Genomic DNA, 25,868 nt, shown 5'->3' on the forward strand with positions numbered 1-25,868 from the left:
ATCTCAAATATCAAAGACCTTGTTATGCTCATGCGCGGAATGCAAATTACAAAATTATAAATTTTGAAAAATGATCCATACTGCTTACCAGGTCATGATCTTGCCGAAGAAATCCTCTTTATCGAATGTCAGAGCTTGAAGCGACTGTTAATTACAAATTATCATATTCCACCTTAAAGTCACATAAAAAGTAATAAGGAATATGGGAATGCGCACTTTCAAAACAGGATTTATGCCTATTAGCCTTACTATAAATAAATAAATAAATGCTTCCAATCACCCTAAATGGTTATACTGTATAAGTAATCTTTCAGTTGATTTGACCCTCAAATAAAGAGATGCGTTTCATTCACATTTTTCTCAGAAAATTAGCAAAAATGCGATTTGTTCCAAAATCCGATCGTGGGGGCCGTTGTAAGGTGGCCCTTAAACATGTCAATAATTTCCTACTACATGAGGCTGATCTCATCACTCTTCGATCTACATAATTCCGTATTTAACTGATCAATATTCATACTTTTCAAAATAACATCATCATATTCTCCAATGCTTTCTTACCATGTTCCCTTAGTTGGAAATGAAGTCAATGTCGTGGGCATCGCGGTTGGGGTCACGTTCGCCGTCATTATCGTCATCCTCCTAGTCGTCCTCGGAATCCTTTATTATAATAAGAGCAAAAAGAAGGTAAGTGGTATGATGAATGTCAACTTTTTTCGTTCCCGTGGTCGCCTCGATCAGACGTGGGATCCTAGGAGTATCTTGGTAGGAGTAACACTCCCTTGACTCGGATCCCACGGCTGAACGAGGCTAATGTTAGGGAGTGAAAGTTTATCGACGAGGTCTCGGAAAAGAAAGCAAATCCATTCAAACGCTCTTGTGCCTAGGGAAATGTCGCTCCAATGCGTTCTGTTGGTTTTGATGACATCATTTTAGTCAACAGTATCGTTTATGGATCAGAGTAGATTTTTATTTATTCTATTTTTTGTGGGAACACGAAATGTACCTTGACTGCAGAGAATATTTTCCGGGAGTGAGGGTTGCTAGAGCGTTGCATGACGGTAGCACATTATGCACATACATATTCATATCTCCTCCATTCCACGTTTTACTCGCCAATCTTTTTCGTTATTAGTAAATTAGTGATCAGACCAACACTAAAACTAAAACATTAGAACTTTTCCCAGTGTATATTTTAGGGAAACGCTTGTTACTCATTCTCAAATTACTCCTCTTTACAATGTGTTCAGAATCTTTAACATTCACTCGATCGCAATCGGTTCATAGTTTGTCACTATTTGGCCATGCATTGTCACTCCACAGAAATCAAATTATCGAGGTTACGGAGGGGTAAGTACCCTAAACTATAAAAAATGCCCTTTTAAGAGAAAATTTTCCATTCATATTTATTATATTACAATATCAAAACTCACCATACAGGGTTCTAGAGGCCGCTATGAGGTACATAAAGTAAGTACGAGCTTTCTGCAGCATAAATTCCTAAAAAGAAAAGAAATTCAGCATGCTTTGGTCGTATTGGCTTGCAACAAACACTCGGGTCACGTTTAAAGTCGCGTTGTAAAAATTTTAGGGTTTCTAGTAACTCTTGATGTTTTGGTCTGCACCAGGCTCGCACTGAAAAAGTCCGCATCACAAGTTCAGTAATTGCATAGCAGGGCGGCGCTACTTTTACGACAAATACTAGGGTATAATTGATGGCGCAGGTTTGGAGCTTCTAATAGCAACGTTACGCTAGTACCGGTCTGGCACAGGCTATTATTAGCAAGGGTCATTCATAAACTCTAAATTTTGCAACTTACCCTGGAGCTGGTCTGGACCAGCGATTTGCTGAAAGCGGTATCATTGGGCGTTTTTCCATGAAAATACTCGAATCGCGACGTGAACATGATGAAGTAAATGGGAAGTCGAGTGTTTGTTGCAAGCTAAAAAAAGATAATGATGTAGAAGAAAGACTTCATTGTGCATGAAGACCAACTGTCGTATGAATAACATATGACGACATGAATTCAATATTAACAAGCTAATTTTATTCATGTTAGTGGAGACATTTTAATGGTTGAAAATGTTATGGTAACATATTTATAAGGCTTTGTTAATGGTACATTATTACCAAGACATGTTTATTGTTAAAACTGTGTTGGCATTCTGCCATGTCATTGGCCATAGAAAATGTGGCATTATTTCCGTTTAGGGCAAATGGGGTGCTTTTTCGGAGAAAGGAAAAAGAAATTGAAGATGTTAATTTACCTAAAAGTTTGCAAGTGGATAAGGCCTTATTGTGATTCAGTTTCAACTTATTTGTGAATAATCAATCAAGTCTATCTGTGTAGTGAGAGGCTGTATAATGGCATGATTAGTTATCATTTTTGAAAGTAGATTTGACAGTCACATCTATATTTAGATATGGCTAATTAATTGTAGTTAATTGGGGGAAGTCCATTCTTATGTCAGATTGGCGTCAATAACCGCAGATAAATACGAGCTCCAAGCGGGCTGACAAAATAGCTTATAAAATTATTCATGTCGCTCTCGAATATATTTACTTTATATGCCAATAATTGAAATGAAATACATGTAGATTAACAATTTTATTATACCTTATTTTTGTTCTGATCTGCCCACTTTTCTCGAAAGAGCTCACCAACGCCCTGTTCCTATATTTGTGTGTGATCTGTTATCCTCATGTTCTATCAAGCTTCTGAGCGTACATCATGCTTGTCAATATTACTTCTTTACTTTCACTCTCTCTCTCTCCCTCTCATATTTCTTTTTATTAAATGCCCTTTTTCAAAAGCCTCGAAATTGCTATATGAACCATAAATTTGCATGCCGATCGCATTTTCATTTTGCTTTCATTGACAAATCATTCATACCCAATGTAGGTCTACATGTATTAGCGAAATATACTGTGTAATTGGTAGAACCTACACTCTTAAAGTGTTGGGCAACATACTGTCCACACAACAATTGGTTAAAATATAATTCAAATCTAGTTAGTTTTCAACCATTACTGTGTAGTTTTCACCAAAAGCTCACATTATTGGTTTAAAGCTACCAAGAATTTGATACAGTTTAAACCCATCGTTTTGTTGACAGTATGTAGCCCAGCAATTTTAACAGTGTATTATTCCATTGTGTCATTTTGACGACTCATAATGGGTGAACGAAACAGTTGAAGCGGATTTGATAAAAATAGCATGGATATTCATATCATCTCTTCTGTGACAGACCTTGGTTTCTTCAGCAACTCATTTCCTTCATTATGCTGTTCTGAAGCTCTAACCAATACGTTTGTTTTGTCTAATCACACAAAGCTCACATAGCGACCATAGGAAATTATAACCATGAGGCTTGATTTTTCTTTTGTTAATTAGTTTTTAAAGATATCACATTATATTGACAACAATTAATAATCTACACGTTGAATATTCTCTCTAAAATACGCACAGAATAACATAGAGGTACTGTTTGAATAAATTTCTTAAATGCAAGTAACATCTTTGCATGGGCCACATATACACAAAAACACAATCAGAATTAGTCTTATTCAAGTATCAATACTGATACTAAGTCATTAACATACGTAGCTATAACTGCTTTATAATTCCACGTGATGCAGCTGTACTTGCATTTGAGTGTTGTGTTAAGATGGAAAATTATTTTGGAACTGATATTTAAAGGGTATTTCCCCACGATGGTAATTTCCCATAAATTCCTACACATGAAATCATCAAAATATCTACTTTGGTGCCCCTCCCAACTAAGTACATGACCTTTAACCTCCCTTAATCTCACAGAAATCGAAAAAGCCTAAATCCACCGACGACCGAGACGCCGAGCTCGCGGAGCCGCTGAATAAGAAACCCACCGATGTGCGAGCGTCCACCAGATCATCATCCTCCCAAAAGTCTAGCGAAGGGAACACGGGCCCGTCCGCTCAAATCTACAAACCCACCGCGATTTCCCAGGTAGCCTTTTCCTATCCACATCTTTTGTTGGTTTTTAGTTGATAGTTTCCAATGTATCGCGGTGTTTAAATGGGTTCTGTAACACTTATACAACTTTTTTTTTTTTTTAAATGCGTTCTCATTTAATATCATTTATCATCCCAGTGATTAGGCTAATGACCTATGAAACTATGACGATATGGTCATGCATTTTTCTGGTAAACACTTTATTACATTTTACAATCTCTTAGGATCAACAGCACAAAAAAAATCTCGAAAACTGTAGCATCATTTTTTTCCCTAATCCTCGTTCATACATACACGGGAAATTAAATAAAATATATACGTGGTAAAGTTGTTTGATAAAAATAAACTGGGCATACCCAATAATGGACATGGTTTACAATGATTAAGATTCAAAATGTCAATATTTCATCTTACATCAACGGAATACTACTGTAGAAAAGACTCGATTATATTTTTTAAAATCCATCAATGTATGTGGTCGATGTTTTCTTCTCCTTGCAGCAAAGCATTGCTGTCATGTCTCTATTATTTTCTTGAATGCATTCTTTTCCAACGTCACACTGCTTTGCATCTTTACATTATCTTTCTACCCTAAATTTAGACCGTTCAATGTCTCCCCTGTCATGCTTTCAAAATACCCTGTCAGCAAACATTTAATCACTTTTAAGTAACCATATTTGAATTTTCCCTTATTCACAATATCGTTAATCACGCACATCTATTACCACCATGTAAACGCCAGAGAATATTCTCTTTTTTTTTTTGGGGGGGGGGGGTGCAGGATATGTCTGTTATTGTTTTCCGTAACAGTAAAAGAAACGATAATGTGCATTAATGCTCAAAGACGATATGTTTTTCTCTTTCCCTCTCCCTCCCTCTGTTTATATTTGCAGTCGAGTGTAAAGTATAATTCTGGAGGAAAGGGATCTCAGAAACCGAGCTCAAAACCACCGGAACCAGTTAAGAAGGACAAAAATCCGGAACCGAAGCCAGCCGAGCCGAAACCGGTCCAGCCGAAACCCGTGAATGAGGAAATTCCAATCGCCAAGGAGACCGCCAAGACGGAAAACTCTGCCCCACCTCCGGTTGCAAAGAAACCGAAAACGCCGGACACGCTGCGAAAAGATCCGAACCCGTACCCGTCCTCGGATACCGGCAGCTACGCAGGTAGCACAGCGCCCTCTTCAACCTATAGGACGCCCTCTCGTGACGAAGCGGACGTTGTAAAGGGCACGGGTTTGTTACAAAATACTAATATCACAGGAACTGGAGGGTGGATTTAAAAAGTGCATTAACCTTTATGTAAGTTGTCATTGGAAGGTATGAACCGTGTACATGAAATCATGAAAGATTCTTAAACATGTCACGTGTGTAGCATTCCTTATTTGAGCCAATCAGGTTAGGGTTTTGAGTTTTTCAGACTGAAAAATAATTGAGTAGCTCTCAGCGATTGAGAAAGATTTTAATATACATTATTGTTAATTAAGCAGAACATTTCAACCCCAAGATTTGATTTCGTAGAGATTGATCGAGATGAAGAATATTGCTCTAATCTTTCAACAGCCAGTACTGCCTTGAGGTCATCACATATATAAATATTTTGCTTATTGTACGTTTCAATTGATACAGATAATGATATACATAACTCCGCTAGAGTCATTTCATAATTTTGAAAGAACATATATCTTGTTTATAATCATGGTACATATTAGAATTTATAAGCTTATGCCAAGAACAAACATATTCAAACGAAATGTGAATATAAAATTATGTAATCGTGATTACCACCGACGATGTTTTAAGTCGTGCCTAAAATATTTGCCTCCAAAGTGTACAAAATAACAACAGTAATAGCTATATAAATGCCTATTATTATTATAGTTTTTCAGATGTAAAATATGTCTTGTTTGATAATTTTTATATTAGACATTTTCTTAGAATTATGATTATTTTACTTTCTGTTAGAAAAATGCTTGAATGGCAATGGTGTCGCACTTTTTTCTTTTACTGCTTGGTTATTTACTCTTTTCTGTTTTGCAAGACAATAGTCAAGCGGCAAAGTTCCTACTGTAAACAAATTATAAATGTAAGTTCATTTTTTCTAGGTAGACAAAGGATGATACTCGTGAGGACTAATAATATGTAAATAGTTCAATACACTGAGTACTTTTTATGTGTTGACTTGTGGAAATGAAAAATGCTATTAAAATGCTATGTTGTTTGTTTAGGAATACAATTATATCAGAACAGTGATTATTTTAAAGAATCAACCAAATTGCACACGTAATATTTTGATGTCTTGAAAACAAACAAATTCGATTTGGTTTTCTAGCTTGGCTTGAAAGAGCCATTTTCCTTCATGAATATGATGGCAATGTAATTTACTTTCTTTTTTTCGAAAACTAAATCGCTTGCTTTGGTCGTTGTGCTTGTAAAGCCTACTCCATACAGATAATCTGATGAAAAAGAGAAAAGGGAGATGAGGAATATTATACTTTTATAATCGCTTAAAAATCAGGTGTTAAAAAATAAATTGATGACATTTGTATGCATTGCTATATTCGATTAAAAAATATAATTCAATTGATTAACGGGATGCAGCTGAGGAAGCCGATGATGTTTACATTTTTTTTTCAAGTTGCTATTGTTTTGTTTAAATATGGCATATCGTTCATTTGTTGTTTTTTTTTGGGGGGGATACGTTAAATATGCTGATAAAGCATCTTCTCTATTCTTCTCCAAATAGTTCCATGATGAATCAAGAAATATTTTTCTTTCAGAAAAATGATTAAAATATGTTATATAGGCCTATCTTAATTATGAAAATATGAAATAGTAGGCCCCTTTATTTGCGTACCATACATCAAGTATCAACGTAAAGTGTGAAGCTTTAAATGCCACAGCTTATTGTTTCTCCTTTTCTTGTTGGGCATGTTTGATTGAATATATACCGTGTAAGTAAAACAAAACGAGACACCTCACAAATCCCAAATTTAAGGGGTAAAATATGTCATAACCGCATAATTATTATGGCTGGAAAAATAGCTCATCCTAAATAATTTGATACCATATTTATCTTGTATGTCTTCATGCTTGGATAATCAGAAGGCATTCTTCGCAGTGATGTAAATTTTGACTTGCACCAAAGTAAGACATGAATGCAATGAATGAATCCAGGCGCCAAGTAAGTCAAAATCCTTAATGAGTTAGTAAACATTTTTGCTAATCTATATTTTCAATAATATTAACTTCAGAATTGCGACTAAAATGTGTTTATTAAACAATTTATTAAACAATTATAATGTAAATAACTGAATTAAAATACAGTAGTTTAGGATTATGACATGATATCGACATCCATTGCAGTCATACCTTAGTTTGGCGCAAACCAACATTGACATCAGTGAAAAAGAATACCTCCTGGTCATCGAAGCATTAACACATACCGCATGAATACGGTATCAAATTATTTGGAAGAACATACTCAGGTCAGTGGTGGACCGTGATCCGGAGGAGACAAAGCATTGGAGGGGCACATCATTGTTCACAATAGAATACAGTGCCCCTCCAATCATGTGTCCGGCTTCGGGTCACGGTCCGCCACTGACTCGGGTCATTTGTAAAAAAAATATGTGTTCACGATAATTATAAATTCGTGAGGTGTCAATTTTGTTTTAATCATTCGTTCTTGTTATCGATGATCTCGGCATCTTAAGACCTTAAACCCATTATATTGTTATCAATCATGTTGATACATAATATGAGTAGCATAAGCAAATTGTTTTTATTGTTAGCTGTTCTTCTAAGCATTTTGAAAATGAATTTCCACTTTTTTAATATTTTAATGCCAATCAATGTATCTCAAACGTTTAATTTTTCTGTGAACGATATATTCATAACTAAGACTCGGTTTGCAGTAGAAATAATAAACATTTTTTTTTTAGAAAACGATGTCAATGTATTGGTTATCATTTTCGCGTATTGTGGCCCATAAGAACTTACCTAGCGCCTTTTTTGCAAACACAACCCCTTTGCAGTGACCGTATCGGTCATTGGCCATATTGACCATTCATCCAATGTGTGTATCTTGTCTTACTGCTAAGCCACAAATTTAGGCTTGCGTATCTAATGTTAAACTACATGAGTGTAAAATACATGAGTGACATGTTGGTAGATATTGAAGATTGATTGCATATAATTTTTTTTTTCTGATTCCGGATATATTTGTATTATTTTCCCATTAAACAACAAAATTATGTTTCGGTATTGAACAAAAACAGAAGACAACTATCATGAGTGGGTGTGTGCGGATGAGTGCGCTGCTTTCATTTTAGTTATACATGTTTATGTTTAGTAATCTGAAACATGACTTAAGCACTAATTGCCACTTTCGTCGTTTAATCACTCCCTAAATAGCCCCTCATTTCCCACTATCCTTTAAGCAGTCATTCCATGTTTATTCAGACGGTTGTAATTGTCGGTGGAAACAATTTCTGTGTATCCATTTTTTGCGAAGACCAGATCACTGAAAGTTTATCTGCTATATGAACATATTCATCAATAAGTAGTTTATCCGAATGCAAACCACATACATAACCACAAAGACATAAATGACATTCTTTTTCTTTCTTTCATTTATTACAAAGTGATATGTTTTTATCAAGCAATCAGCCAATAACCAAGCTAATAATTTTATTTTAATAATGCGGTGAACGACTGGCAACGCGCGGTCAACTATAATATTCAAACATTACACTTTGCGGAAGTGAAACGGTTTTTAAGACATAAGAAATGTTAAAACATTTTGAAGAAAATAATATTATATGGTAGTAATTCACGATGATATCTCAAACGCAATTGCTTGTATGATATCATCAAATGTGTGCATATTTTAGTACAGTTATATCAATTACGTGTAACTGAAAATTATATCAAATGTGCACATGAAAAATTTCAAGAAGAGTGCACACTAAATAAATAGATGCATAATGAAGGTTATATTATGACAAAGAGCTTTATTCCATGAACGTGCATATACTGTACACGTACTTGCAAATGTTGTATTTATAACATATACCCGAAATTTTTCATAAAATTGGTTACTGACATGTATACAACAACAAAACATCAAAATCGCAGTCTCTATAATGATTCAGAATAAATGTTTCTCATGCAGTTGTTAATAACCAACACAATGATGAGATATATTGTCATATTCCCCATAATGATAATGGAACTGCTGTGCCGAGGAACAATAAAAGTGGGTGATCAGGGTACTGTATACAAAATATGAATCAGAATGAAGATTTTTCTTGATCCTAAATTATTTGGTTGATTTTAAGAAGATATAGATATAATGTATGCAGGCTCAGGTATGTAAGAGATAGACTTGCTGTTTTCTTTTTTTTCTTCTTTATTTTGATCCAGTAAAAATGCAGATGCCGAAGACTGACTATTTCAGAAAATCAGACAATGATCGTGACAATGGCACAATGCTGGTCCGTGTATCATATTTTGTTTAAAGCTAGACTACAGTATTAAAATCAATGATTGCATTCTTTCAACAGGTTCAAGGAACAATCTGCTTGTTATTAGTGAATTGTTGAAAGCCAGGAGATGTAAGATCTAGAAACGCTTGGCTTACTGTTCTGAAGAGGAGAATGCAGTATATACATGTAAATTTATAATTAAGACTATTTACGCAACTGTACTGTTGAACATGTACATGTACGAAATAGCACTGTACATGAAGGAGGAAAATCTCTAAGTATGTGATCATATGGCCCCCTGACTAAAAAATATAAGCAATTCTCCCCAAAACGGTTCCTGGATGACATCTTTGGCCTATGATAAGATAGGGGATATGAAAGCTGCAGGTAAAATTTTGTTGAAAGTTGACGAAATCTATGGAGGACCTGAAAGCCTCACCAGAAAACACATCTATTTCAAAAGATGGTATCACTGAGGACATTAGCGCTCTACTTCCAAATGTTATGTAAATAATGCATATTAAATTATGAGTAGGCCTACAAGTAGATTGCATGGCAAAACAAAATTTTATGAAAACCCTAAGTAATGTAACAATATTTATGAAAATGGTAATTCTTTTTACCAAAAGTTTGATAATATAATATATGAACATTGAAATATCAATAATACATTCAGCAATTTTAGTGATATTTTCAAGAACTGTATGCGTCTGAAATCCTGCATATAAATGATTTTCTTTTGGGGGTAGTATTTGACCCATAAATCCACTAAAGTACAAATTATTCTAATTCAGTTGCTTCAATTGATATATTTGTAATTGTCTGCCAAATCGCCAGAAAAAGACAAGGTTATACAAATTACAAGCCGTACTTGCATGAATATTTGCACCAAATATTACAGAAAATTTAATTATTTACTCGAAATAGACAGTACTAAATACCAAACATGTCATTTTTATCTACTGTTGGACTCAGTGGCCATGAAAAAATGTTTAGACATATAACTAACTACAGATGAATGAATTATCAAAGTTGTATGTACCAAAAAAACATGATTTTGGGGGATTCTTACCAAAAATTGTGTTGTTTTTTTTTCACCCCAAAGCATCATTTGAAATAACCCAACTTATCTGACTATGTGTGTTTGTGCTCAGTGACCATAAAAATATATATAGATACATTACAAGCCTTATTTGTAGAAATATTTAATGATTTACACGTGAAAACATGTATTTTGGAGGAATTCGGCGGCCATTTTGAAAAATCGCTTATAACCTTTTGAGACGTGTTTTAAAACAAAAATACTTATTAGATTTGTGTTCTTCAGACAAAATGGCAACAGGTTCCACTCGTTTGAAATTCAATTTCCCCCAAAGCGGTTTTATTTGCCCACCGTATCATTAGCAATAGTGTTCTGTTGACAGAAAAAATCTAAATAAGGAGTTTTTCATTTTCGTCAACATATCGGTAGTACATGTATGCACGTGAAATATATAGATTTGGTGACTATCTGGTTTGGAAAGTAGTTCAAAATCACAGCGCTTGATTTTTTTTAAGCAGCTAGCTGGCTTTGGATGCCTCGCGAATTACACTGCGCTCAGGGGCGTCGATCCATTTTTCAGATTGTGGGGGCAAAATCATGAATCAATTTTCCAAAAGCTCTCGATCACACAAAACAAACTCACACACACACACATATGCATATATATATGTATATATATGTGTACATATGTATACGTATACACACACACATATATATATACACATCTCACCAGCAGGTTAATGCGAGCGCGAAGCGCGAGCTGAAAATTTTGATAGTTCGATCTGAAAAAAAAATTGAGTTTAATGGACGTTTTTAATAAAGAACAAGATATATATATCCAACAAAAGATTATTGCAAGTCGAAGTGGGAGTTCTTTTGAGGTTTAGAACTGAAAACGGGACCATATTCACCTATTTAATCATGGAGAGTATAGGTTCTTGTTACAGAAATGATGCGAGCGCGAAGCGCGAGCTGAAATTTTTTTATATTCCAATCTGAAAAGTGGACATTTTGAGCACGAGTTTAGACGAAGAACGAGTTATGTATCTCAATCTCGCTTGCTGATTTATGTGTAACATTACAATCTTATTTTATTTTTAGCACATGCGGAATTATTTGGGGGGGCAAAACGATATGTTTGCCCCCCCCCATATTTTCATTGGTGGGGCGATCGCCCCCCTGCCCCCCCCCCCCCCATAATCGACGCCTCTGACTGCGCTGATTTTTAAACCGTCGCCGCCTTTGAAAAGCGGCAGTTCCTTTTATAAGTCGCTTGGTATTTTTGCCGTACCGTGTACATGTAAGTCAGCAGGATCATGAATTATTGAAGCACCCGATTGAAATTGGTCTCCGAATATCATTCATTTGGAATCAAATCATTCGTCTTCAGATTAATGGTCAATTTTGCGATCAATTCATCACAAAAATATTCCCGTCCTCTAATGTCTTCAGGCCAATGTACGTACGGCCTGCCATCACTAAGGCACAACCTTACTAAGAAAGGTAATTCTTCGCCAGGGATGTCTTCCAGGAATAACAAAAGGACAAACTCAGTCTGGGTGTCCGTCACGTGGTCAATAGCCGTTCTGAACTTGAGCATGAACCAACGATCCTTGATAGCGGCCCTACTGAGCACAACGACCGTCTTGTAACTCCTGGTAACCGCATAGTCAATCGCCTCTAAATAATACATACCTGCGACAAGATCGCCATCTCCGCACACCTTCCTCTGGAACTGCGGAAGCCGTTCTTCTATGACCACTCGGAGATGTTCCCGGACCCATGCTTCGTCGTCTTCGTGGAAAATGATATTCAAGTCGTACTCGTAATGATCATGTTCCCGAGGGTCTCGCGCCTCTATATAACCCAATGCGGCCAGTTTTAGAAGAAAGAGCCAGCGTCGTAATTGCCATCGAAAATTATATACTAAAATAATGGTTGCCACCAAGGAAATGACAACAATTAAAGGCAAACAAACCAAGTTGACATTGAAGCCACACAGTTTAGTGGGATTGAAGTCTAGGAAAGGTTTGTCTCTGAATGGCTCTAACGATGCTATACCACAAACCGTGTTATCCCCTTGAAGAAGCTTAAGTGTAGGTGTACTAATAACCCAACGGACAAGCCAACTTAACTCACAATCGCATGCGATTTGGTTCCACGACAAATCAATATACAGAAGCGAAGACCTTATTGGGTAAAAGGTATTTTGATTAAAAAATGTTAATTGATTTCGGGACAAGATAAGGCGAGATATATTTTGGTTATTTGAAAACACATCACTGTCAAGATATAACAACCTATTTTCAGATAGATCAACGCTTTCTAATTTCGATAAGCCATTCAGTGAATCAGGATGGAGTTTCGCAATATAATTTCGACTTAAGTCTAAATTTTTGAGAGATTCCAACCCAGCAAAGGCTTTAGAAGGAATATTTGACATACCAACGCTTTTGAATGTCAAATTTTGCAGATTTGAAAGGGATCGAAATATCTTATTTCTTAATGGATCCTGGACCTTTACACTTATTTCTAGTTTCAAAAACGTGAGATTAAATAAGCCATCAAATAAAGACACATTTGTCATCGGATCCCATAAATCATCAACCGAAAGGAGGGAATCATATATTTCCAAATTTACAAGAAAACTGGATTGGTTGAAGGAAAATCCTGGTCGAAATGATCGCATTTTGTTCAAAAAGAGATTACGGAGGTAAGGAGTTACCAAGTGCAATTTCAGAATATTAGTATCGGTGAGTATTAAAGTTTCGAGTCTTTTCATTTCCACGAAAGATGTTGGTTCCAAGGAAACAAGGCCATAATTTGCATCCAAATTTAAATATCTTAAATTTTGCAATCCCTGGAATGTTGAAGGTTGGATTTCTATTATATCATTGTAGCTTAGGTCTAATTCTTCAATCAGGTCATTTTGCCAAATTTCATTTTTCAGGTTTATCGTTTGTATTTCATTGTTGCGCAAGTACAAATACATTAATTTGCCCATACCGTGAAAAAAGCTTGGTTCAATATTTCTATTAGTATTAAACGTGAAATCAAAGAAAGTGATATTTGTTAAACTAAAAAATATATCAGGATGTAGTTTGATAGAATTATCAAATAAAATGAGTTCAGAAATGGTGGAATTTCGCAGGGAATCGAATAAATAACTTGGAGTCCAACGATGGAGAAGATCGATAACAAAGAGTCGTTTCATCTTTGAACGGGAGACGCCGAGAAAAATGTATTTAAGCGTTTGTGTTGAGATACGTGATTTTCCTATATGTAATGATCGGATTTGAAGCGATGCAATTACATCAGGATCGACAGAAATGATACGATTTTCTTCGAGTTTCAGGATGTCTATTTCGCAAGTAATTTGGAACGTATTGTTGTTGAGCTGGTACATTTGGTTACCCGACAAATCAAAAACATCAATTTTACCACTCAGGCTTATATTGATAGATCTCAGGTGATTGCCGTAGAAATTCACATATTTCAATTTTGAGCTCCACTTGAGAAAGTCGTCCGGGAGTGATTTCAAGCCTGAATGTGATACATCAATGGCAGTTAGTTCCGTAGCCCATCTCAGTAAACCTTCATGTTGAAGTATTAGACCTTTGTTATTGGATATCTGAAGTTCAGTCAATAATCTTAGGGGATGGAAAGTGGAAGGGTGTACTTTGCTTATGGCGTTCTTGTATAGGTCTAGCTTGGTGATATGAATGTATCTTTCAAAGGAAGAACTGAAGAGCTCAGTGATACTATTACGAGAAAGCAACAAGATTTCAACTCCGTCCGGGAGATCTTGTGGGACGTTGGTTAACCCAAGTTGTTTGCAATCTGCAGTCTTTGAAGGAACGTCAAAAGGACATGTGGGAGAGAGCCCTCCTTGTTCTTGTAGGGCAATGCATTGCCATTCGCATAAGGTGTTTGTTGTAATAGCAAGACTATCAATAGGTTAATGGCGACGAGAAGCACTGGGCGGTCCAAAGCCATGATGAAAATCGTCTGCAAAATAAAGGGATGTAACAATATAACCACATGTTCATATTTTAGCAGCATCTATAGAATCTCTTGCTTAAGACTTAGCTTATCGGCATCCATGGCATTTAGATTTAAAAGATATTTATACGTTATACACGACTCGTTGGCAGAGCAGTTCCATTACTGAATTCATTTATTCATTTGAAATTGTTTTTGAAGGGTAGTCCCGTCTATAATTATAAATGTAGAATGCTTTTCATACAGTAAATACGCCGTTTAAATGTTTATTATACACGCTGTTCATTGTTATGAAGCTTACAGTAGCTGTTTAACATATTAAACAATCATTCTGTTTTTATTGAGATGTTTATGTTTCTGTAGAGGTAATTATGTAGAGGTGGTCGTGGCCCAGTGGATAACTCTCCGGACTTTCAACCATTAGGTCCGGGGTTCAGACCCAACCGAAGCACTTGCTTCCTTTGACAAGGCATTTATCTACATTTGCCAGTCTCCACCCAGGTGTAGTAAATGGTATTCCTTAAAATGATCGAGCGTCCGATCAGGATAGCCGCGGTATAAAGCCAGTGTAATAGTATGCAGCGCTTAAGAACATTCGCATTAAATGCTATATAAATATTCATATTTACAACTATTTTTAATTGGTACTATATATAAATGTGCAATTAGTTATTATACTGAGATATACGAAATTTACTAAATACCATACCATAAAATATTTACTATGTGAATCGCAGATAGTTGTTTAAAAATTTAAACAAGTGTTAAAAATCTTAAACAAAGTTTAAATTCAAATATATAATTTATTATCAGTAATTTAAGCATGGTTGTTTAAGATTTTAAACACTGATTTAAACTCTTTAAACAATTAATTACGTTCTGATTCACATAGTTTGAATAAACAGTGCACTCTTAATTGTTGCATCAAATTAAAAAGGGTGGTATATAAGGATAACATGCATGTTCCATCAATTTATCAGTAATAATTGTCATTAAGTAATTACAAATTACCCATAATTCTCGGTTTCAGCTATATTTGTTGGACTTGCATCGTCAAGTGTGTATAAATAAAGGGAAATAATATATGAGGAGAAAAACTGCAGCCAAAATTATAATTCTAAATATGAAATAGATCTTCCACCATTCTCAATGTTGACTAAATGTTGCTCTCTTTTGTGTAAAAAACAGCAAAATATTATGAAGGTCACTCATTATCAAGCAAACGTACTGATTTTTTTTTGTTCAGAGTGATATTGTTGGATTTTCACCAAGTAAAACAGAGAAATATGAATTTAGCAATTTAGAATTTTTGCTCTTGTATTTTGTGTTTATTTACTAGTATGTTGGATAATGCTTCAAGTCATTATAATTGTGTAATCTTGTTTTAATTTTTCTTTGCTTGACTGAGGATCAGTGTCGGAAACAAGGTAAACTTACTTTAAACTTTAAGTGATACCTAGATGGGGATACGTGAAAGTAAATACCAACTGGGAATAGGGATCAGAGTAAAATTATCAACCCATACAGGGAGTATATTGTTGACCTGCCTGCTCTAAATGACTTCAACGGCTTTCCTTTTAAGCTTGAAAAGCATAGTCTAAGCTTTAAAATTATATTAATCTTAAACAAATTACCTAACATTAACTAGATGTATTATTAGCATGTTCTTAATTGTTGAAAAAAGTCAGTGAGAGCTTCAACACAATAAGGAGAAAACAAGACTCGGGTAAAAATTAGTGTAAAGAAACTTCTTTGTTTTTCATATTTTCTTTTACCTTTACAACTTCAAATTTCAAAAATATGAAGAAAAAGTATTACTCCTTCAGATTATTATTTTTATTTCTTCCGTTAGACGGCAAAATTATTAGTTTGGTTATTTGTAGAGTCTTTCCTTGGTACATATCGCTGGCGTGGGGGTGACAGGTCACGTTTGACATAGTACGCTGTATGTGGAGCGCTCAAAGATATAAACTAAGTTTCAAAGATACGGCATTTATCAAATTTTAATCGTGATTAATTTATGAAATAAGATCGATAACTCTCAGTTTCGTTCTTTTTTAATAGTGCTTATAAAGATAAATTAAACATTCGGAAAGATCTTTCGAAATGATATTTCAAAGTTATGTACATAACATATTTTTTAAAGATTACAATGGTCTATATTGATACATTTACTCCGGTGAAAGACAGAATTGCAAATAATTGAACAGCGATTAATAAAGTAAATTGGTTAGATTATAAATGAATCACACAAAAAAATAGATTGAAATCACAGCAGTACACGGTACCGCTTTGATTCCTTTCAACTTCACAAAGATAATCAAACAAAATATAGGAATATACAGTGTATGAGGTGTTACCATGTGAAAGAGACTAAATCCACCTTTTGCACCTTTTTCTTCAAAAATCGGCTTTTCTTATTCCACCCCAATTCATATTTTTTTTCCCAGGAAGTTCTACTATGATTACGAATCATCAAGACAAAAAGGTAGATTTAATGTATATATCATAATATTATAGTATGTTATTATGGATTTGCTCCCTTTTGCATGAAAAATAATTTCAATTTGTTGCTGTATCAGGCAAAGGAACGAATAAACAAAGCAGTAAACAATTTCAACATATACACGGACAATAGAAAGGGTACGGGAAGAGAAAGTATAACAATTATGTTCAAGTCAAACCATGAGCAATGATGAGTACAGCTATAACCCCTAGGGGTTTTTTTTAATGCAAATGGGAGTAAATCCGAAAGAATTACAAAAAATATCTTATGAATCAAACGACATTTAAAGGATTTATGCAAATGCCATTATTGTTACCTATTGTAATGACTCTTAAATAGAGTAGAAGAACTTCACAAATTGAAAAATTGATTTTGGTGACAGTGATTGATAAAGAATGAGCATAAGTGTATTTAGTCCCTTTTGCATTAAAACGTAAAGTTCATGTCTATTTCTAATAAACTTTTTGAAACTTTTTGTGGACTATAGTCAAACTAATACCAAGAATACACACGGTGAATGTTATTTTAATGAGCAAAATATGGCCATTTGACCAAAATGACATGTACTGAATGGATTCAGTCTACATTGCATGGTAGATCTTTAAACATACATGTATATATATATATGTATATATATATATATATATATATACAAAATGTGTGTGCGGGTGCGTGTATGGGGATGACCAATATCCAATACAATTTTGTACCGTTTGCAAATCCACTGTGTCCCTTCTGTCTGGTTCATACCATCGATATAAATCACTGAAAAAAATGTCCCAGATAAGTTGAAATAGGGTAGGGGGTAAAGAGGGGAAAAATTCAATTATATCTTACCCGAATTGAATATAGCTTAATATCAATCAACTTTCGGGAACAAACAGCAAACTGAAAGACACTGTCTCATCCGAGAATTAGAGCCAGCCAGATCACAACTGATTTCTATCTGACCGAATCACGCATGTCATCAACGAGAAGATAAATCTGATAGGGCTTTCACATTCAGCGGTACTTAGAATAGAAATAATATTAAACGGAAATATAAGTGGGTCATTGATTTCATATACTGTAATCTGGATTATATGACACCTAGATAGATCATTGCAATTTGATTGGTTGTTTGATATCGTTCATTCAGCCCATTTTGCATTGACGTCATCAACCGTGCAACTTTGATCCATGCGATTTTGTCCATTGCACTCGCGCACCGAGACTGCAGCTCATGCACCAGCAGTACAGTGCACGTACATGTTGTAATGACGTAACAATCACTGCAACAGACCGAACTCGCACTGCATGAGCATGTTTTGCATCGAAATTCATTAACTTCACATTAAAAAAAATCAATTTTTATGTGTCATATAAACCAAATAGTGAATGTTTATGAGTGCAATGGACAGAATAATTCATTGGGTGAAAGGTGAAATAATGATCCATTCAACTCGGCTAGCCTCGTTGTATGGATCATTTCATCTTTCACCTCATGAAGTATTCTGTCCATTGCACTCATAAACATTCATTATTTGTATATTAGAGAAGGGCCAATAACAGACATTGGATATGATTGGGCATGTTAGGCAAGGGTTTATGTCCTTTATTTATTCATTTATCTATGTAGTTCACATCGGTTATTTTCCAGCAATTACTTTAAACCAATTCAGCTGTAAATATCAAAAGATTTCACACAGAGAAAAAACTGGTTTACAACGGGCCTTGTTCATTAAAATGCCTTCAAATTATAATCATAAATATGTAATAAATACGGCTTAATAAACATGATAAATCCAAACACTCTCGACCCTCATCACATTCATGAGAAACATTGGAACACTTGGAAACGACAAACACACACACCCATACACACACTCACACAGACGGTGACAGACCAAGTCATACTACGGCACATACCCAGACTCCTTGTAATTGTAACATATTATAATTTGTATAATGAAACAAAAAAATACACATCTAGTTACCAATAATGCGTATATCATTTCCATTTATTCTAATGCTGGATAAAAGAGTTCTTACAAATGTTAGCATTACGATTACATATTGGCATGACTGAAAAATATTTAAACAATAATATGGTGCGAATATTAATAGATTTCAGGAAATTATTAGACCTTTAAATATGTTTAATGATTGGGCTAATCAAGTTTAGTTTACACAATGACTCGGCTAGGGGATTCGACACGCAAGTCGTGCTCAACACAATAATTTTATGCAGTGTAAACGCGATCAGTGGGACCAGCGAGCCGTGTTGAAGACGACGTTTTTGATCCGCCAAAATCGCTTCAATCCGCCATTGCCCGCGGGCAGTGTCGAACTCGCCTTTTTTTATTCAGTATAAACGCGATCAAATTGCTGTGTTGAGTATGGCTTGCGTGTCGAATTCCAAGCCCAATCACTGTGTAAACACTATCGTTTAAACCAGTATAAATGTGTTTTTGTAATACCGGTACTGAGCTTAGAATTTTTGGGCTCGGATCGATTTTTTTTCTTCGCGTTATATGCGTTGAAACGTCATCATTAAAAAAATATATTACTTATCAATTGTGGAGCTAATCCACTTATACCAGAAATGTATCCTCACCAAAAAGAAATAAAATAAAATAAAAAGCAGAGTAAAAACCAAGAAAATGAGTGAGTGATCCGGTGATGTATAATCCTTGTCTTCATTACAAATTGTTCTTCGATTAGCTGCAAGGATTGCAGATCTCATGGGAACTGTAACAAATTTACAAATATAATTTTGCAACAAGAGTGTTAACAAAAGTATGACCGATTGAAAATATACATTACGTTGCATAAATCAGACGTTTACGCGATTATTTCTTAAGCATTCATTTTATAATTGCGGACGTGAAGTACGTATGAAATCATTGAATACATTCAACGAATCTAATTTCAACATGATTCTGATTAGGTTTATGAATTTATAAACTCCTTATATTTGTTGTAGGTTCATGGAATTTTATCATGGTTACAGAATCAGTAAGCTTTTATATACATGTAAGGCATTAGTATACCTTGCTAGCTTTTTACTTTGTATAGACCTACAGATGTGGGTGTGGGAGAGCTTGCGTGTGGGTGTGTTTATTCCTGAACACAAATTAAAAGCATAGCAGTTTTGCATACTTTTTTTCGGGCAGCTTGTCATTGTTCAAAACACACCTACTCCTGTCAAAAGAAATTATAATTGCTATTGCGTCGAAAATCTGTCTATCTGACGGTCAATCGGATCGGGGTCGCCCTAACGACTAACGCGTCTCTGGGATCTAGTGGTTAAGGCACTGGCGTTCAAAGCTGAGGGCCCGGGTTCGATTCCCAGCAGAGACATTTTTTCGGCATCGCCAATTTTTCCAAAGGGCAAATAGCTCTGCTTTGATTTAAGCTACGCCTACTATTGTTCTCTTCGTCCATTTCTTTCACAATATATAAATACATATATGTATTGTAAGGACGATGATTTGTCGGTGTCTCATTCCAAAAGCAGCTAAATGTTCATAAAAATGGTGGTTGTGAATATATATCCACAACATGTACTTAGACATGTAAATGCATATAAACTATAGGGTAATGTGGTCAAGTAATTGACCACTCTTAATTTCCCAAATTAAAAGCGGATATGGCTCATTTTAGGAATAAAACTGCAATCAATTTGGGCTTATCGTCCCGAACCTATTTTCAAATACAGTATGGTGCATTTTCATTCCCACGTCTAGGATGCATATATCTATATGGAAAACAAAAGTTTTGGTCAAAAGTGGATTTTGCCTCATTTGGAACCAAGTTCTCCATATGTCATATTAATAGGTTAACGTTGACAGACCGAATAACGAGAGCATACATAAATCTGTGTTCGGATGTGTCTGAGTGATGTGTGTGTGGGTGTGTGTGTGTTTGTGTTCATAGACTTTCTGAAGCGTTTTGACACAATAAAAACAAATTATTTATTCATGCTTGGCTGAACATTAACTACTTTTGTTTAATGTGTAACAATTGAATTTGCGCCAAAATGAAGGAAGCCACATTCTGAACTGTAATCCAATCAAATGCTGTGTACATTTGGAATCATTCTTATAATTATCATTATTAGAATTTATGTGTGTTTCTTTCGACCAAGGACGTAAAAACAACCTCTTTTCTTCAAAAGTTTTCCGACAAGCAAATGTAAACTAATATAATTTAAAAAAAATATCACCTAATTTTCTCTGTCACGTCATTTTTTTATGACAAAACGATTGTAAATGTAACAGCATTTGTCACTTTATCGTTAATATTTTTTGTTTGGACATGCAAGCAAAAAAGGAAGGACATCGCTCGAATGTTTTTTTTTTCAAATATTTCACATTTTTCCCTGATTGGCATACGTACACGCATGCGCGCTATTCGGCATGGTAATTTGACACAAAGTCATGTTTTTATGTTTTTTATATATGCTCTTTGTAAACTACCTCCAATGAAGTAGGTTTATATTTCTAAGGGGGGAAATACTGTGCAAATAAGCGTGCCCCCCATTTTTTTTCTTCATTTTTTTAGATCGAGTTTGTATTTAATAAAAAACATTAATAATCACAAATTTTCTCCAAAATATCAAATATGGGTATAGCGAATGTATGCATTTGCCATATAGGCCAATACAATGGTCATGAAAAAGACTTAACTTTTACGTTTTATCATGTAATATGAAGCTAATAAGATCATAATACCCTTGCACAACGTGTCCAATAAATTTCTCAAGTTTGCTCGAATTTTTCAAGTTAGTAGTTCCGCGTAAGCTTATTGTTTTGTTTTCTTTTGTTTTGTTATATTTTTGTTTTTGACATATTTATCATGCCATCTACCAGAGAGATCGATCCTTCGGCACATCAAATTTCCTACCTTTTTATTCTATATTTCCGCGTATTTTTTCCATTCTTGATTCCTCCGAATATGAAAGCTTCTTCGCGACTCCGTATACAGCACAAAGGTAAGCGATTAATCGCCAGTATAAAAGAACAATTCTGGTTGGTTTCTAGTCAGTCTACTCAGTAAAATTAACATGCAAAGCCTGTTTATTGGCTGTTGTGAGGTTATTTTCACCTGAGTTCACCAATCTTCGCCTACATTGTAAGCATTTCGGGTAAGAGAGTTTGAATGTCTCTCCCTCTTTGTATTTTGTTTTGTTTTGTTTTCCCTATTTCAAAGACATGTAGTATAATATAGTAGTATTAGTAGTAGTAGTTGTTGTTGTTGTTGTAGTTGTTGTTGTTGTTGTTTTGTTTTTGCTGTTCAAGTAGTTTTAGAAGTGAAAGTAGTAGAAGCATTACTGATAGTAGCAGTAGTTTTAGTAGTAGTAGTAATAGTAGTACAATGAGTAGCAGTAGTATTTGTATAATTACAGTGATAATTGCTGATACCAGTAACAATACATATTGTATGAAGGAACCCTGGCAAGCATTCTGCATTATTTTATGATTATTGAAGTGGCCGTCCTTTTCAAATAAAACTAAATGTTTTGTTTAATAATAAAGTAATAAATAAGTAAGCAAATGAATAACTTTATAAATGAGTTAATAAGTGATTTATTGATTAAATAATCCCCATTCTTGCTACTTCAAAAATTGAACTGCACTTCCAACGGGTCATGCATAACGTACAATTATTTTATGAGTTTCTGACTAATCTCAAATCAAAACACCCATGGCGCCATGCACCAATCTTATGCATGCTGCTAAAATGACGGTCTTAAAGTTACATTGAACTATTCCTTTAATTTACAGACGGTCTTCATCATGGCTCTGGACCGGCGAATGCTTCGCGTCGCCATTAACCTATCGATAGTCATGCTATTACAACAAGCACTGTATACGGATAGCAATGCATTGCCCTACAAGGAGAAGGAGAGTTCCGCACACACATGTGATTTTGATGTTCCTCCAAAGACCGCTGATTGTACGCTCCTTGGTTTAACCACCGTCCCACAAGATCTCCCGGACGGAGTTAAAATCCTTCTGCTCGCTCATAACAGTATCACTGAGCTTTCCAATTCGTCCTTTGAAAGATACCTTCATATCACCAAATTAGACCTATCCAACAACGCCATAAGCAAAGTGCATCCTTCCACTTTCCATCCCCTCAAATTATTGTCTGACCTTGACATATCCTATAACAAAGGTCTATTACTTCCACATGAAGGTCTACTAAGATGGCCAACAGAACTAACTTTACTTCATTTGTCAGGTTCAGGCTTGAAATCACTTCCGGATGACATTCTTAGGTGGAGTCCAAGAGTAAAACTCGTGAGTCTCTGCAACAATGAGTTGAGTTTTATCAATATAAGCCTGTGTGGTAAAATTGACGTCTTAGATTTGTCTGGTAACAAATTGTACCAGCTCAACGACGAAACGTTCCGTTTTACTTGCAGACTAGACAGTCTGGATCTTTCCGATAACCCTATGGTTTTGGTCGATCATCGTGTAATTGCATCGCTTCAAGTCCGATCATTAAAGATAGGAGGACCACGTTTCCAATCAAAAACGCTTAAAAATATTTTTATCGGTGTATCCCGTTCGAAGATAAAAGAACTCAGTTTTAGCTATTGTACCCACCTTTCGATTCCAAGTGACTTATTCGATTCCCTGCGCAATTCTATTATTACTAATCTTACTTTAATGGGTAATTACATCGAAATAAATTCTGATATCTTTTCAAGTTTGACAAACGTCACTAGATTTGATCTCACAGGGAATAGATTTACAAAGCTTGAACCAAGCTTTTTTCGAGGAATGGGAAAATTAATTTATTTGATTTTGAATTATAATGAAATAAAAACGATAAATTCATATAATGACACTTGGGAAAATAACCTAATTGAATATTTAGACTTAAGTTTCAATTCTTTAACCACTATCCTACCTTCGACATTCCAGGGATTAAGAAATTTAAGGTACTTACTTTTGAATGCAAATGCCCTCGATTGGGTGAAACCAACATCTTTCTTGAAAATGAATGGACTTGAAACTATATGGCTTACCGGTACTCATATTAGAGAATTCAAATTAGTAACGCCTGACCTCCATACTCTCAATTTGAACCAGATTGAAGATTTGAGACTTAGACCAGGATCATCATTCAACCAATCAAGATTTCTTATATATTTGGACATATCTCATTCCTATTTGTGGTTTCATTTATGGATTCCAACATTAAATGTGTCTTTATTTGATGGTTTGCTTAATCTCACATTTTTGACTCTGGATGGAAATAAATCGCCCTGTCAATTAAAAGATGAGTTATTTCGATCTCTCTCAAGTCTGCAGAATTTGACCATTCGAATGGCTAGTATCTCAAGTATCCATTCTAACGCATTCACAGGATTAAAATCTCTCAAATTTCTAGACTTAAGTGGAAACTATCTTACGAAAATCCATCCTGATTCACTGAAGGGCTTATGGACATTAGAGACCGTGGATCTATTTGAAAATAGTTTGGTATACCTTGACAGTGGTGTGTTTTCCAATAACCAAAATTTATCTCGCCTCATCCTGTCGCAAAATCGATTAATATTTTTTAATCAAAGTACCTTTGACCCTGTTATATCATCGCTTTTGTATGTAGACATATCGCAGAACCAAATCGCATGTGATTGCGATTTAAGGTGGCTTGTCCGTTGGGTCATTAGTACACCTACAGTGAAACTTCTTCAAAAGGATAAAACGATTTGTGGTATAGCATCGTTAGAGCCACTCAGAGACAAGCCTTTCCTAGACTTCAACCCCACTGAACTGTGTGGTTTCAACGTCTACATCGTCTGTTTGCCTTCAATTGCTGTCATTTCCTTGATAGCAACCATTATATTAGTTTATCATTTTCGATGGCAGTTACGACGCTGGCTCTTTCTTCTAAAACTGGCCGCATTTGGTTACATGGAGGTGCGAGACCCTCGGGACCATGACGATTACGAGTACGACTTGAATGTCATTTTCCACGAAGATGACGAAGCATGGGTCCGGGAACATCTTCGAGTGGTCATAGAAGAACGGCTTCCACAGTTCCAGAGGAAGGTATATGGTGATGCCGATCTTGTCGCAGGAATGCATTACTTAGAGGCGATTGACTATGCGGTTACCAGGAGTTACAAGACGGTCGTAGTGCTCAGTAGGGCCGCTATCAAGGATCGTTGGTTCATGCTCAAGTTCAGAACGGCTATTGACCACGTGACGGATACCCAGACTGAGTTTGTCCTTTTGTTATTTCTAGAAGACATCCCTGGAGAAGAACTACCCTTCTTAGTAAGGTTGTGCCTTAGTGATGGCAGGCCGTACGTACATTGGCCTGAAGACATTAGAGGACGGGAATATTTCTTCGATGAATTGACAGCAAAGTTGACCGTTAATCTAAAGACAAATGATTTGATTCCCAATGAATGATATTGAAAGACCATCTTTATTGTGGAGCTTCAAGAATTCCTGATTGTCACGTTGAAAATGCATATCGCTTGAAAGCAAATTTCTGACTTCTAATTTGTTTTCTGGTTGTGTTAACACAAAAACATATATATACGTATTAATCTCGTACACAGCAATCAATTTAGTTTGCTAACTTTTCTCAGTTTGTAACCTTTTCTTTCCTTCTTCTGTTGTTTTTACTCTGTAACTCGGCTTTAAAAAAATCTGCTACCACGTTTTCGACGCATTTGAGTGTTTCAATGTGAAAACGGTATAATTGTAGCGCAAGTGGATTATGGTAAATGATGTATATATATGTTGAATTGTTATCATTTGAGTCTCCATGTGACACTGATAGCGGTTCAGATTTTAGCCCTGGAGGTTGGTAGAATAGCACCACCC

General features: G+C 35.3%; 3 protein-coding genes across 8 annotated transcripts in view; 2 read left to right on the forward strand and 1 right to left on the reverse strand.

The window, feature by feature from the left end:
• Nucleotides 1-7,390, forward strand: part of LOC121420445 (sushi domain-containing protein 2-like) — a 36,840-nt gene extending 29,450 nt beyond the window's left edge. For 2 of the 6 annotated variants that reach the window (XM_041615081.1, XM_041615083.1), the window contains 4 exons: nt 572-684; nt 1,438-1,467; nt 3,816-3,986; nt 4,886-7,390. In XM_041615081.1, the coding sequence (XP_041471015.1) occupies nt 572-684; nt 1,438-1,467; nt 3,816-3,986; nt 4,886-5,275 (704 nt within the window). In that variant the 3' untranslated portion in view covers nt 5,276-7,390. Of the gene's footprint in view, nt 1-571; nt 685-1,320; nt 1,348-1,437; nt 1,468-3,815; nt 3,987-4,885 lie in introns of all 6 variants that reach the window. The other 4 variants (XM_041615082.1, XM_041615085.1, XM_041615084.1 and 1 more) reach the window with 4 other exon arrangements.
• Nucleotides 7,391-11,840: 4,450 nt separating this feature from the next.
• Nucleotides 11,841-12,966, reverse strand: LOC121419688 (toll-like receptor 4). The gene has a single exon (XM_041614148.1). It carries the CDS (start codon nt 12,964-12,966, stop codon nt 11,881-11,883), a length of 1,086 nt encoding a protein of 361 aa, XP_041470082.1. The 3' UTR covers nt 11,841-11,880.
• Nucleotides 12,967-22,811: 9,845 nt separating this feature from the next.
• On the forward strand, nt 22,812-25,448 carry LOC121419689 (toll-like receptor 4). The gene is made up of 2 exons (XM_041614149.1): nt 22,812-23,046; nt 24,307-25,448. The coding sequence occupies exons 1-2, from the start codon at nt 22,812-22,814 to the stop codon at nt 25,446-25,448; spliced, it is 1,377 nt and encodes a 458-aa protein (XP_041470083.1).
• Nucleotides 25,449-25,868: the final 420 nt, after the last annotated feature.

The sequence above is a fragment of the Lytechinus variegatus genome, chromosome 8, assembly GCF_018143015.1.
Source record: "Lytechinus variegatus isolate NC3 chromosome 8, Lvar_3.0, whole genome shotgun sequence".
In the NCBI taxonomy this organism is placed as follows: Eukaryota; Metazoa; Echinodermata; class Echinoidea; order Temnopleuroida; family Toxopneustidae; genus Lytechinus; species Lytechinus variegatus.